At 34.5% G+C, this 13,855-nt stretch overlaps 2 protein-coding genes across 2 annotated transcripts; both read right to left on the minus strand.

The window, feature by feature from the left end:
- Positions 1-403: 403 nt before the first annotated feature.
- LOC131864375 (putative germin-like protein 2-1) lies at positions 404-1,164 on the minus strand. The gene is made up of 2 exons (XM_059215222.1): positions 1,038-1,164; positions 404-939 (listed from the first exon to the last, which is right to left on the minus strand). The coding sequence occupies exons 1-2, from the start codon at positions 1,162-1,164 to the stop codon at positions 404-406; spliced, it is 663 nt and encodes a 220-aa protein (XP_059071205.1).
- An 11,930-nt stretch (positions 1,165-13,094) lies between these two features.
- LOC131864376 (putative germin-like protein 2-1) lies at positions 13,095-13,855 on the minus strand. The gene is made up of 2 exons (XM_059215223.1): positions 13,729-13,855; positions 13,095-13,630 (listed from the first exon to the last, which is right to left on the minus strand). The coding sequence occupies exons 1-2, from the start codon at positions 13,853-13,855 to the stop codon at positions 13,095-13,097; spliced, it is 663 nt and encodes a 220-aa protein (XP_059071206.1).

The raw sequence follows: 13,855 nt of genomic DNA on the forward strand, positions 1-13,855 counted from the left end.
TCAATCAACAAATACCTTGAGATATTGGAAATTATATTCAAAATGCGCTTACAACTTACCTTAAAATGTGTTACAGCAAAGTGAAATTTTAATGTTGTCATCAAAGGGACAAAACGACATCAATATTTAATTTTCAATCTTTGGAATATGATGAGGACATACTGATGTCCAAAACAGATGCTATGAATGGCACAAGAGGACGCCAATAACCCTAAAATGATAGTTTTATTCAACGGTTAATTTTCAATCTTTGGAATATGATGAGGACATGCTGATGTCCAAAACAGATGCTATGAATGGCACAAGAGGACGCCAATAACCCTAAAATGATAGTTTTATTCAACGGTGAGAAAAAAGAATTGGGAAAGACGGTCTTCATTGGGAGACCTCTTGTTTGTTTTGTTTAGTATGCGAATTTCTTTTGAATGTAATTCACCAGTTCCTGGGTGATGCGGAAGGCCTTGCTCAAAACGGAATCGGGGAGAGGGGGATTCGCCGCAAACAGAGAATTGGCGATTGTCTGAACTCCGGGAAACTGGCTGCTCAATCCAGCTATGGCCACTGCATTTTCATGCCCCACATTCTGCTGGAAATGAACAAGTGCCTTTGGAAACACAAACACATCTCCCTTCTCCAAAGTTTTGCTGAAAAATTTGTTGCTGGTGTCAATGAAACCCACAAGAAGCTGGCCTTCCAGTAAAACAAGAACTTCGGTGCCTCTTGGGTGTGTGTGAGGAGGATTTATTCCACCCACTGCGTAGTCGATGCGGACCAACGATATTCCAAACGTATTGAGGCCTGGTATCTGTTTAACGTTCGCCATCGTTACGTTGGAGCCCACATCATTGTCGGTGTTCCCTGCCTGCCCAAGTCCCCGGAAGAAGAAATCGTTTGCTGAAACTTGCATTGGGTCTTTGCAAACGAACCCGTTCACCAAAACTGTTTAAAACAAGATCAAATCAATCTGTCTGTTAGTAACTCGACTCGTCTAATAAGCAAATCATTATCATTGTTTATGTATAAATATTCTCACTCACCGTTGCTTTCCTCATCTGCAACGCAGAAATCTTGCAAGGGATCCGGATCCCCTGCCATGACCCTGTCGCTGTAACAGCATATCAACAGAAAAAGTCCCAACGTGAAGTAAATCATCCGGTTAGCCATTGTAATAGAAACGCAGACACAAGAGATCAGGATATGAATGTCTATTACAAACCCATTACACGCTTTATATAGCCCAAACCATAACTCTCCGCAAAGACTAATTCATCTTGACTCCGTATATTTCACGGATCCTTCCAGAGTTGTTGCTCTTTTCCTTACGTCACACTAAGTCTTACTGCATGTGGTTGTCTCGCCTGCTACCGCAGATGTATTCTCACCATCCTTTCATTAACGTTGAAATTTTCTATCTTCTCCCTGCCCTGCTGCGTATGCCTATCTCAAGATCAACTTACCTCCTGCCTTACACGTATTCTCGCCATCGCCATCATTTTAGTAATGTGGAATTGTTTAGACTTAATTGGAACGGTGGGCTTCTTCAAAGGAAACAATATATAAATCTTTCTCCACCGTGGGAGAATCGGTATGAGAGGAAAGTTTCTTTCTTGGAGTTGGATATTGGCCTAAAGACTGTCCATGCTTTGTACCCTTTTTCAATGAGATTTTTATCTCTCGTCATTTAAATTAATTTATGTTACTCAATGTTTATTTCTCAGATTGTCTATGTTCTAGGACAGAAAAACATTGCTCAAAATAACTTATGTTCATTTACTTTACATTGAATGCGTTGATTAGAATATCTATTTCACATCCATCTACAATTTTGAAGTCAAGTAGGTGTATTACTTTTCTTTAGCAGTTTTGGAGACCTAAATTATAGGTTTAAGACAACATATGCAAACATAAGAACCAATTTATGGAGGATAAATGTATAAGAAGATAGATTTTGGAGAGGTATTCTACAAGAAAAAAAACTTTTTGGTGGTGTTGAGAATCCCATCTTGGAAGAGACCATGTTGTCCAAGGGATCTAGTATTTAGAATTATTTAAGATCGTTTTATTTTTCCAAACCCTAGAGGGTAGATGGGTAGCGGAAATAGAATCCGGTTTTGACATTACAATTCACTAGAATCCATCACCTCTATAAGATATAACCTTATTAAGACGTTGATGTCTGATTTTCAGAATGTCATGGGTGAGTAGTTTGAATGCATCTTGAACTACCTTGGGTCAAGGTACAACAGTGACTAAAAATCGTACCGCTTCCAATACTCATAACTATAATGAATGTAAACCGCGATATTTTAGAGAAAAGAGCCTTCATTCTCAAACTGTTGATGGGTGCGAAAACATTGCTCACGTTGCGTTGAGTGCGTTGCTTAGATTGTCTCTTTCACATCCATCTACAGTTGAACTCGGCCAAAATTTAATCTTTAGGTGAGTGTGTTGTTGTAAATGAAGTGCATTGTTGTAAATGAAGTAGGTGTCTTTTCTAGCAGTTTTGGAGATCAAAATTTTACCTTTAGGTGAGTGAATTCTCTTTAATAAAGTAGGTTTACTACTTTTTCTAATGTTTGAGATCTGTCTATTTCCATTTTTCGACACCAAAACTTTTCGTCCAGTTGACTGCATTGTCCTCTCGATTCTCCTTTTAACAAAGTACATACAGTTGATTTAGATGATTTATTTTTTATTATTTTTGTGAGATATATGTTTATTTAATATTTTTTTTAACTTAATGTTTTGATGAATTAGTTGTTTGGGGTAACTAAATAGGAAAATATAATATTAAAGATTATTTTTTTCCTCTTACTTCAATCAAATATATGAGAAAAGTATTTCATATTGATTAGACATTTCATTTTATTTATTTTTATTTATATTGATTGAATTTTCTTTTCTTTTATATCAAATAATATGACAATTATAAATAGTTTATAAAAAATATTCAATTTGAGAAGTAAAAAATGCGTTAAAAGTGATATATTGGGATGATTCTTGGTTGGGAAACGTTTAGTTCCATGATCCCTTGTTTACCTATCAAGAATTATCTTTTTACTCTCTTTGGATAAGGGTGGCTAACTAATGAACTTTTTACAATTAAGAAATCAAAGTGATCAACAATCGAATATAAGGAACAAATAGAGTGAGAGGGGGAATAAAATTCTACACCTGATCGATTCATGATTATAATAAGTGGTTCATATTATAGAAGAGCAAGTCAATAAAACAGTTTGGTCATATTTTACGCTAGTATAATCTCAGTTTTCTTGATAACTACTCGAGTACATTTTTTTTTAATATCTCTCATAGGTTTTACCTTGTCTTTCATACCACACTCACAATCTCCAATTCCCCATTGAGTTTCCACAAATGACTAATACGAAAGGTAAATCTACATCCATGTAAGAGCATGGACACCGGGAGTGATCTAATATTGGATGCAATTAAGTGAGGAATATTTTTTGAATGAATCCCTATACTTTTGGACCCTTTAATGACATGGTTTGCATAAGTAAGAAAATGTTTATTAATGTAGAGAGCATGGTTTTAGGTACTTTTCTATGTGGAGGTGATACAAATAGGCATGGGTAGCCTATGCGGTTACAGATGATTGTGGTTCTTCCATCAACGCTATTCTCTTTTTTATTGAATGATATGGTGTAATAGAAAAGTCAAGAATATACAACTAGCAATTGCACCTTGGTGTGCAATATGTACGCCGAATAGATGTGGAATGATTATTAAAAAAAATTGATCTATTTTTTCATATATTTGTGCAACACGTGAGATAAATTAGCAAACCATTTAGTAAATGATATTATTTATTCAACAAAGGTCTCAACATTTGAAAAAATTATAGATCCAAATCAACTATGCATCTACTTAAACGGACAAATGCAATCAAACAAAACCCTTAAACCGGGAATATAATCGAGTTCCATTACCAATATTCTTATGTTTTGTTTGAAATAGGGAGAGAAGGAGAGAGGGAGATATAGGGATATAAAGAGAGAGATAGAGGAGGAAGAGTGAGGGAAAGATAAAGGAGTGAGGAGATAGAGTTAGGCGATAAATATAGAGAGGAAGATAGAGATCGAGATTGATATAGATATGGAGAAGAATAGGGATATGGATATGAGAGGAAGAGATAAAGAGAGAGGAGAGAGAAATAGATAGAGATAGAAGAGATAAATATATAGAGAGGGGGAGAGAGAATGAGCGAGGGATAACTTTGAATCAATTGTGCATTCATTAATACAAACCAAACATAAGTGAAAGAAAACCTTTCAATCAAAAGATAATTGAACTCCATTACCAATAGGCTCATGTTATGTTTGCAATAGTGAGAGGGGAGAGATGAATAGATAAAGAGAGCGAGACATGTCTGGAGATAGGGTGACAGAGGAAGAGAGAGCTAGAGATGGGAATGAAGAGAGGGAGGTGGCAAAGAAATAGATGGTTAAAGAGAGTGAGACGTGCCTAGATAGAGTGAGAGAGGATGAAAAGGACAAATAAAGAGAGATATAGTTGTAGAGGGATAAGGAGAAATTAAGATAAAGATTAGGAGATAGAAACGGATAGAAAAGAAGAGATACAAAGATACAAAAGGGGAGAGAGAGAGAGAGGGAGGGAGGGATATTTTTGGGCCAATTTGTAATTCAAACTCGTTAATGAAGATGTTAACATAGGTTGACACCTAGTATGGTGGTTATACCTTTTGTAAATCTTTGAACCAATAGTAATAGTATTAACATAGTATTGAATTATTTGTAATTGCCATGTATAACCTCATTTTGTGTGTTTTGTCACGTATGCACTATCCTTTAGTGCATTATCCACTTATACTTCTCAGTACATAATACATCTGAGGAATTTTGTAGATAGAGTGGCAAGGGAAGAAGTTACATAGAAGTTGTATACTTCAACACTTCTCTTGTTTGTATTTATTTCTCACATTTGGGAGTCTTAAATTACACACTATAATTATTTTCTCGATATCCATACTTGCCTTGCTTTAGCTTTACAAACAACCTTATGACCACACATAATAAGGTCAAGTCATCCTAAAGCCCATACAACCTTGCATCCCTCTAATGACATGTGTGGTTAATAATCACATTCTAAACTGAATTAACAATAGCTTCGATTTTATGTCCAACGACCATTAAGTTTAATTTAATCTAAATTGTTCTATTGATCTAGATTCTCCTTTAAATAAGAATAATATTTAAGAAGTCATAAACATATAATTTAATATTAAATTTTTTAAATACATAATTAATTATTTTAATATTATAAACTTTTAAAAGCAATAAATATTAATAGATAAAAATTTCAAAATAAATTAAAACAAATTATTTTTAAAATTCAAAATATAATTTAAAAATAATAATATATAGAACTTTTTACATTTTTAAAAATACTAAAAAATCGAACTATTTCAACAATGAGGTTTAGACCAACCATGCACTACAATTTGCAATCAACAAATAACAAATGGTATGAGCACTAAGTAATTCATCATATATCTTCGCATTTCTCCATCATAATCAGTAAAATTCAATTAACTTTGAGAAGTAACAAGAACCCATGCAAAATGTAGAAAGACAGCACAAACATCCACCATATCTTCAACAAAACTTATGTATTAATTTCAACGAGTCTTGGAAACAATCTACTTTCTAACAGTTCTGCTCTACTCTATTATCCACCTATTAACCTTTAAAAATGAGAAGGCAAACCTTATATAGAAGTCTTGATACAAATGAATGTCCGAGATTGATTTGAATTTAATGGCCGAGATTAACCATGAAACCCTAATTAGGGCTAGTTATAACAACAACCACTTTAACCAATGAGAAAACTACAACACTTTGGGCACATGTCCCTCTTTTGAATGTGGATCAATGAGAAATGAGATTAGGTACATTGAATAATATTTGATGTAATGCCATATGTCACTTGCTCCTCCTTTGATGAGTTAGGTTCACTACACCTACAAGAACTGACTTGGCATCACTGAATTGGTCTATGATGATCAAGCACCACCTTAGCTTGCATGTCTCCCTAGCAATATGTCGACACTCAACATCATCCAATTGCTTGATGTGATGGTTCATATTCTCAAATTGCATCCTCTTGAAAATCAAGTTTCTAGCTTGATTAACTCTTCTAAAACTATTTTATAACATGTAATTTTTTTCATATCAGTTATCTTTTTCTTGAATAATATTTTAGGAGATTGACAAAATACCTAGGTTTACATTTATTATACTTTTAGTATTGTTATCTATTCTTTCATTGTGGTAGATGTAAAATGTTTCTATCATAATTTTGTGGGATACATATATGACTAATCCATTACAATACAAGGAAAATTTTGGAGCACCAACAACAACTACGTATTTAGACTTTGTTAGTGTATCTGAATGTTCCTTCTAGATAAATTTTAGAGTTGATATTAGCTTGTTAGGATGTTGGTTTCTTGGGATTCTATGCCTGTGTGTGATGACATTTCATTATATTAATTAAAATATTTCTAATTGATAGAGTTTCTATTTTATTTATGATTTTAATATACATATTTATATAATTTATAAAAAACTTTTCAATAAAATATTTAATATATTTATAAAAATCTTTATCATAATAATGTATATTTAATTCAAATAAAAATTTCTATCTTAATTTGTTTTAAATTTAATGAAAAATAAATAAATAAGTATAAATTATTTTGTAATTTATGAAATAGGCTCATGACAATAACTGCATAGTTACTCTCTAGTTGGTATGATGTCAAAAAAATTAGATGCACGTAACATCATTTGGCTACCAGTTGGAGGAATTGTTGAAGAGATTGTATGGTTAATTAGTAACTTATATTTCATAAGTTTTATTTTTCAAAAAAGCTTTGAATGAAACCTACACTAGATGTGTGTGCATGTAACCACCCAGATGATGGAACTTTACTACATTTTGTGTAGTATAATTCACGAAATGATACTTCATCATTAAAATATGTGAACCAATTTTTAAAATAACCAAATTGGAAAGAGCATAAACAATACGGGGGCAAAAAGAACACAAAATATGCACTAGGAACTATTATTGTCTTCCTCCATAAAAGCCTCCACAAAAAAGTGCTTGTAATAGGAATAAATCTCTGGAAGCAATTATTCTCATCCAAAATTCATGTAACAAAGATTCATAGTTGACAAAGGATCTTTTCATCAGCAATGGAACAAGGGACACTATAGCCTAAAAAGGCAAACGTGACTACCAAAATAAAGTAAAACTAGATGAGGCCATGAGGCAAAACAAAATCTCACATGCCCTCTAATGCTAGATAACTGGTCTAAGTGGTGCAAACATGACCTTGAAGAACTCAAGTAACGGTAAAAAAAGGTTAAAAATTAGACCAAGAAGGAGTCTTGCGGCCTTGTAAATAGCCAAAATGACATTCATGCAAGGAAAAATTAATAGAGAAAGACAAAACAGTTTTATTCAAATTGTTCAAAAATTCATGCAAAAATAGATAAGCAACATATGCAACTCTAAGATTGACCAAAAATTGATTTGATTTGACAATATTTATGTTAACAACAGCCAAAGATGGGAAGAATGAGAGGGGTGTGAATCAGTCTTCACCGGAATAACAAACTTTACCGCAAAACACAGATTTGATAAACTGCAGTAATAAGACAGATAAGAAAATTAATAGCACAACACACAACACTAAGATTTTGATGCGCAAAACCCAGGTTAAGCGAAAAAACCATGGTGGGAACCTACCCACAGTAAGATGATACTCTACAATAGTATGTGAAAATATTACAATGAGGAATGCACATGCATTCAGGCACACTGCCTAGAGCTCACTGCTCAAATAATATTTGCTCGGAAGGCTACAACCCTTAGGGAAGTCTCACTGACTCGCAATAAGATTTGGACTACAATTCGAAAGAAATATGAACGGAAAGAATAGCATCTCCAAATAGAATCTCACCACAAACTCAACATCGAAGGATACATCACATGTTCGCACACAAACCTCTCTCTGATAATGAAGGACACAACATCAAACAACCAAATTACATGACTATATCACCTATATATATAATTTATCAACCTTGATAACAAGGTCGGCTAAACCCTCGACCCTCAATTAAAAAATTACATCACACGATACAAACACCTGACCACCAGACCAATATAGTGGTTTACATAGCATAGCATGGTTCTAGGTCAAATTCCCAAACACATAACTCCACCGAAAATCACGCAAAGATCAATCGCAACACGCTACACCACCAGAAATGGTGCATAACACACAAATCATCACTGGTTGATAGAAACCACCAAAAACTCACACAACGATAAATACAGATTGCCAAAACAATAGGACATAATTAAAAAAAATACCAGCAAGCACATTAGAATCATCCACAATAGCTGCCACCAACACTACTTTTCAAATCTTCATCGGGTCAACGTCTGAAAGCTAAAGAACACAACCAATCAACAACGGCCAGGAAGAAAGATAACTTGCGGAGAACCAAATCATGATTCAACTGAAATTAAGATACACAAGACCTTCCCAAGAAATATCCCAAAATCTCAGCACCAGATCTGATCACACCAAAATATACCAGAGGATATACCGAACTCTGCGAAACAGTGATCAACAAAGCATCGCTACAAACCGGATCAGAAAATCTTCCCAATCTGCAATCACCAGAGAAAATCATAGGAATATGTTGACATCAATGACCACAACATATCCTCGCATGACCAACAATATCCAACAATTTATGCCAAAACAACCACTTTATATCACTAGTTCAAATCAAATATCTATGCCAAAAGATCAGCCTATGCAAATTTTACCACACCAGAAAGTGCCAAAAAGCCAGCACACAAGGATCGGCTTTTTAATAAAATATCCCAAACCTTTTACACATGCAGATTGACCATAGTAAAATAATTGATCGTCTTATTAAAATGAAGACAAATCATCTTTTAGCTAATTAAGCGCTTCCCACTATCCACACAATAATGTGTTTCCTAAAAAATCGCCTACTACGTAGAGCTTCAAATTTGTCAACTTGGTCTCCATGAATCAACAATTTAATAAAAAATATATATAATTTAAAATACACTAATCAACCATGAAATAAAATCTCCTATTTTTATTTTATTATTTATACGATGAATTTTATAAACTTCAATTCATCGGGGATTTTTAAAATCACAGTAGAAACACCTTCGGATTATCATGTCCTCACAAGAACACAAAAATATTATGGCACAAATCCACATTCCTTTCAGATGCTCAACCCTCAATCAAAACCTCTATAAATCTGCAGTCATAATTAAAATAAATTACAAACATGTGAGTACCAAAAAAATAGTGGAGCTCAAAAAAAGAAAATGCACAGATTGAGATGAATGATAAGCTCTTAATATCTTTGATCAACTTAGGGGTGATAAAAATACATATCTAATACAGTTCCACCTATAATATCAGATGCTATCTAGAATCATGTAATGTTTCATGGATAAGATTAACATAATCAGGCATTATTCTAACAACTAACCATCTAGCAAACTTACATAGAAGAATATTCTAGTTAGAATATCATACACTAACAACACATAGCTTGAAAAATTGGCGTAGGGCTATTTTGGGTTCATGGAGGTGCGAGCAAACGTTAATCTATAGTAAGTGAAATTGCTCAAACCCACAAAAAGGTCATTTGGAGCTCGTCGATTTTGCACAAGTCACGAGTTTTCTCTTGCACAAGTGTTTATCCTTTTGTAGACTACGGTCTTCTTCAGCATGGTTTTCTATGTGGTTTTCTTCTATTTTTTTGTGTGTGCCTGGTTTATGTCGTGTGTGTGTACCTAATGTTCAGATTGCTTTGGAAAACCAGGTTATTTCCCCTGTTGGTGAACTTTTAACTAGCACATTTTTCCAAGGACTAGTGCACCCAAACACCCCTATTTTGCTAAAATAGGCTCAACTGTTGAGAGATGAAAGTGGACCTTGTAATTTGCATGAATCTATTTGTTTTGTTGTCCATCACAACAAAATGTTTCGAAAAGGTGTGAACTTCATATAACACAACTCCCTTTCCCATTCTAGGAATCAATGTACTCAATATAGAAAACCAAAAACCTAGTCAATCAAGCATTCAGGGAGCGCAAACGATAAAGAAGTCCCAATTTGATTATTCAATCATTGAAATATATGCTATAGCAATTATGATCAAGTGTATTATGAATTCGTACCTAAGATAAGGTGTCATCATTTCACCATTTATCATTTGCTTAGCCTCTTTTCTTGTGGGGGCATGCATCCTATCTCATCATTATCATTGTTGAAGAGAGAACACTAATACGCGGTTTGGATAAGGTAATCCCTTATATGAAAATAACCTTTCTCCCAATTTTCTCTATCTACAGGTCCAAATCCGGATAACAAGAAAGTTAAAGAAAAGTAGACCAGACATTAGCAGGCATCACAAAACCATTATTGAACGAAAACCCCTAAGAACAGGGCACCCAGCAGTCATTGACCCATATTTTTTAAGAGGCAAGTGATCCAAATATGTCGATTTCATTTTCGATCATCTCTCAATTTTCCCTCAACTTTAGACACGGATCTCCAACGTTTCTCTCTAGTACAATTAGCTTCATATTACAGTCCCAATTTCCTCTCTATGTCTCCATCTCAGATATGTCTTACTCTTTCTATATTTCATCTTGTATCTACTACATTCTATAAACTTAGTCATTTTACCATTGTTAGACTAGTTCATCTATAGGACACTTCACTGTCTCCATCTCATGCAACAAAAGGAACAGGAACCTAATTTCGTATCCCTCCTTAAAGACAACAACTAGTCCTATTCTTATTACTAATTATGTTGTGTCAACTAAGATCTTCTAGCTTACATTGGTCAATCGTAGGATCTTGTTTCCTCCATTTCAAGGTTTTACATTGATTTATGAGATGGTATGATTATATATGCTACATAAACCAACATTTTTTAAGGTATGATCCCATATTGTATTGGTATAAAATTGGTGGTACTGAAACCAACATTGATATAGAAAAAAATAGACATTTTTATTTCTAACGTGTTTCCATCTACATCTTTCACTTGTCTTGCAATTGTGTACATTCTCATGTAAATACCAACGATGTTATACTCGCGCCCTTTTATGCTTCATACCATAATGTGACTCCTCTAATTCCATAAGACCAGGAGTGCGCAAGGAGTGTAATGCTTCGTGTGGTTCATGTAACTAAACTCGGCTTCTATTTGTAGATATGAGCAAAGGTTGTGTTTTTATCACTTAAAATGTGCTTTATATGTTTTCTTAAATGCTCACATATACATACTGGTGGCATAAAATGAAAGTAAGCGTGTAGGACTCAATAGAATATAAAATAGTGACTAGTGATTTAGAACTTTCCTTGGTGTAACCCAATAAAAAATATTGAAAAGAATGGAGTTGTACCCTCATCTCTAGTATCAATTAAATGCAAGATTCACAAGCCAACTTCTCAATTTGAGTCTTAAATACAAAGTGGACATTACCTAGCACTTATGTAATTTCGTACAATATTGTATTCTTGTGGAAAGAGCTTGCTTAACAATATGCTCGAGTTCTACGCTCATTGACTAATTCTCTCCAATGACAAAACTTATGTTTCCATGAGTTGAAATCTAGAATCTCCATTTCCAAGTGTTGCACCATCTTATTACTCGACGTTTTTCTTCATCCAAATCTATTGATTGATATCTTCATTATTTTATAGTCTCTCTTTTCAATGTCTTCCCCCAAGCTAAACTATGCAACCAAATAGCGTTCACTTCCTTGTCAACCTCAATCAAAACCTAGAATAAAAAACATGCACCTAGCTATCAAATATGGAATAAAATACATGCACTTGTCTAAAACAAATTAGCACTTCCCTAAATAAATCATGTAGAAAACTTTCTCCAATACCAACCGATCGATAATCAAATCGAATATTCCATTCTAATCTCACCATCGCTGATTTTTGTTCTCTTCACTTATGTGCCGATCCAATGCACTATGCTACTGATGTGAACATTCAGAAAGCCAAAATTGGTATCTTCTACATCTACACCTTCCACTTGTCTTGAAATTTTGTATGTGGTCAAATTTTGTGCCTACAATGTTATACATAATATTTCGCACCCCTTTGTGATTTATAACAATATGTCACCCCTGTAATACCACAAGACTATTTAATAAAGAGTATGTTGATTGAATAAGATTTATGTATTTGAAATATGCTTCTTTTTTGTTGTGAGCATGTACTATGTTTTTCATCAACTCAAGACATTATTGTTGCAGTTTCTTAAGAATTTGAGTATCTGCAGTAGTTGCATAGAATGAAAATGAGCAAGCTTCAAAGACATAGGTTATATAGACATCGAAGGCATGAAAGAAGAGGTCGTGAAGCTTTAGAATGAACTGATGTATGAAGCTCTATTTTATTAGATCATTTATAAATGCATGGGAAAAGTAGAAGATTATGATATTTGCAGATCTCACTGATAATGTATGAGTTATATCTATTATCTTATTCTTGATGGAAATGCGATTGCCAATTTCTCAATATGACGACACTTTTATCTTCTTCGTATCAATCAACAAATACCTTGAGATATTGGAAATTATATTCAAAATGCGCTTACAACTTACCTTAAAATGTGTTACAGCAAAGTGAAATTTTAATGTTGTCATCAAAGGGACAAAACGACATCAATATTTAATTCTCAATCTTTGGAATATGATGAGGACATACTGATGTCCAAAACAGATGCTATGAATGGCACAAGAGGACGCCAATAACCCTAAAATGATAGTTTTATTCAACGGTTAATTTTCAATCTTTGGAATATGATGAGGACATGCTGATGTCCAAAACAGATGCTATGAATGGCACAAGAGGACGCCAATAACCCTAAAATGATAGTTTTATTCAACGGTGAGAAAAAAGAATTGGGAAAGACGGTCTTCATTGGGAGACCTCTTGTTTGTTTTGTTTAGTATGCGAATTTCTTTTGAATGTAATTCACCAGTTCCTGGGTGATGCGGAAGGCCTTGCTCAAAACGGAATCGGGGAGAGGGGGATTCGCCGCAAACAGAGAATTGGCGATTGTCTGAACTCCGGGAAACTGGCTGCTCAATCCAGCTATGGCCACTGCATTTTCATGCCCCACATTCTGCTGGAAATGAACAAGTGCCTTTGGAAACACAAACACATCTCCCTTCTCCAAAGTTTTGCTGAAAAATTTGTTGCTGGTGTCAATGAAACCCACAAGAAGCTGGCCTTCCAGTAAAACAAGAACTTCGGTGCCTCTTGGGTGTGTGTGAGGAGGATTTATTCCACCCACTGCGTAGTCGATGCGGACCAACGATATTCCAAACGTATTGAGGCCTGGTATCTGTTTAACGTTCGCCATCGTTACGTTGGAGCCCACATCATTGTCGGTGTTCCCTGCCTGCCCAAGTCCCCGGAAGAAGAAATCGTTTGCTGAAACTTGCATTGGGTCTTTGCAAACGAACCCGTTCACCAAAACTGTTTAAAACAAGATCAAATCAATCTGTCTGTTAGTAACTCGACTCGTCTAATAAGCAAATCATTATCATTGTTTATGTATAAATATTCTCACTCACCGTTGCTTTCCTCATCTGCAACGCAGAAATCTTGCAAGGGATCCGGATCCCCTGCCATGACCCTGTCGCTGTAACAGCATATCAACAGAAAAAGTCCCAACGTGAAGTAAATCATCCGGTTAGCCAT

This window comes from Cryptomeria japonica, unplaced genomic scaffold (assembly GCF_030272615.1).
Source record: "Cryptomeria japonica unplaced genomic scaffold, Sugi_1.0 HiC_scaffold_84, whole genome shotgun sequence".
In the NCBI taxonomy this organism is placed as follows: Eukaryota; Viridiplantae; Streptophyta; class Pinopsida; order Cupressales; family Cupressaceae; genus Cryptomeria; species Cryptomeria japonica.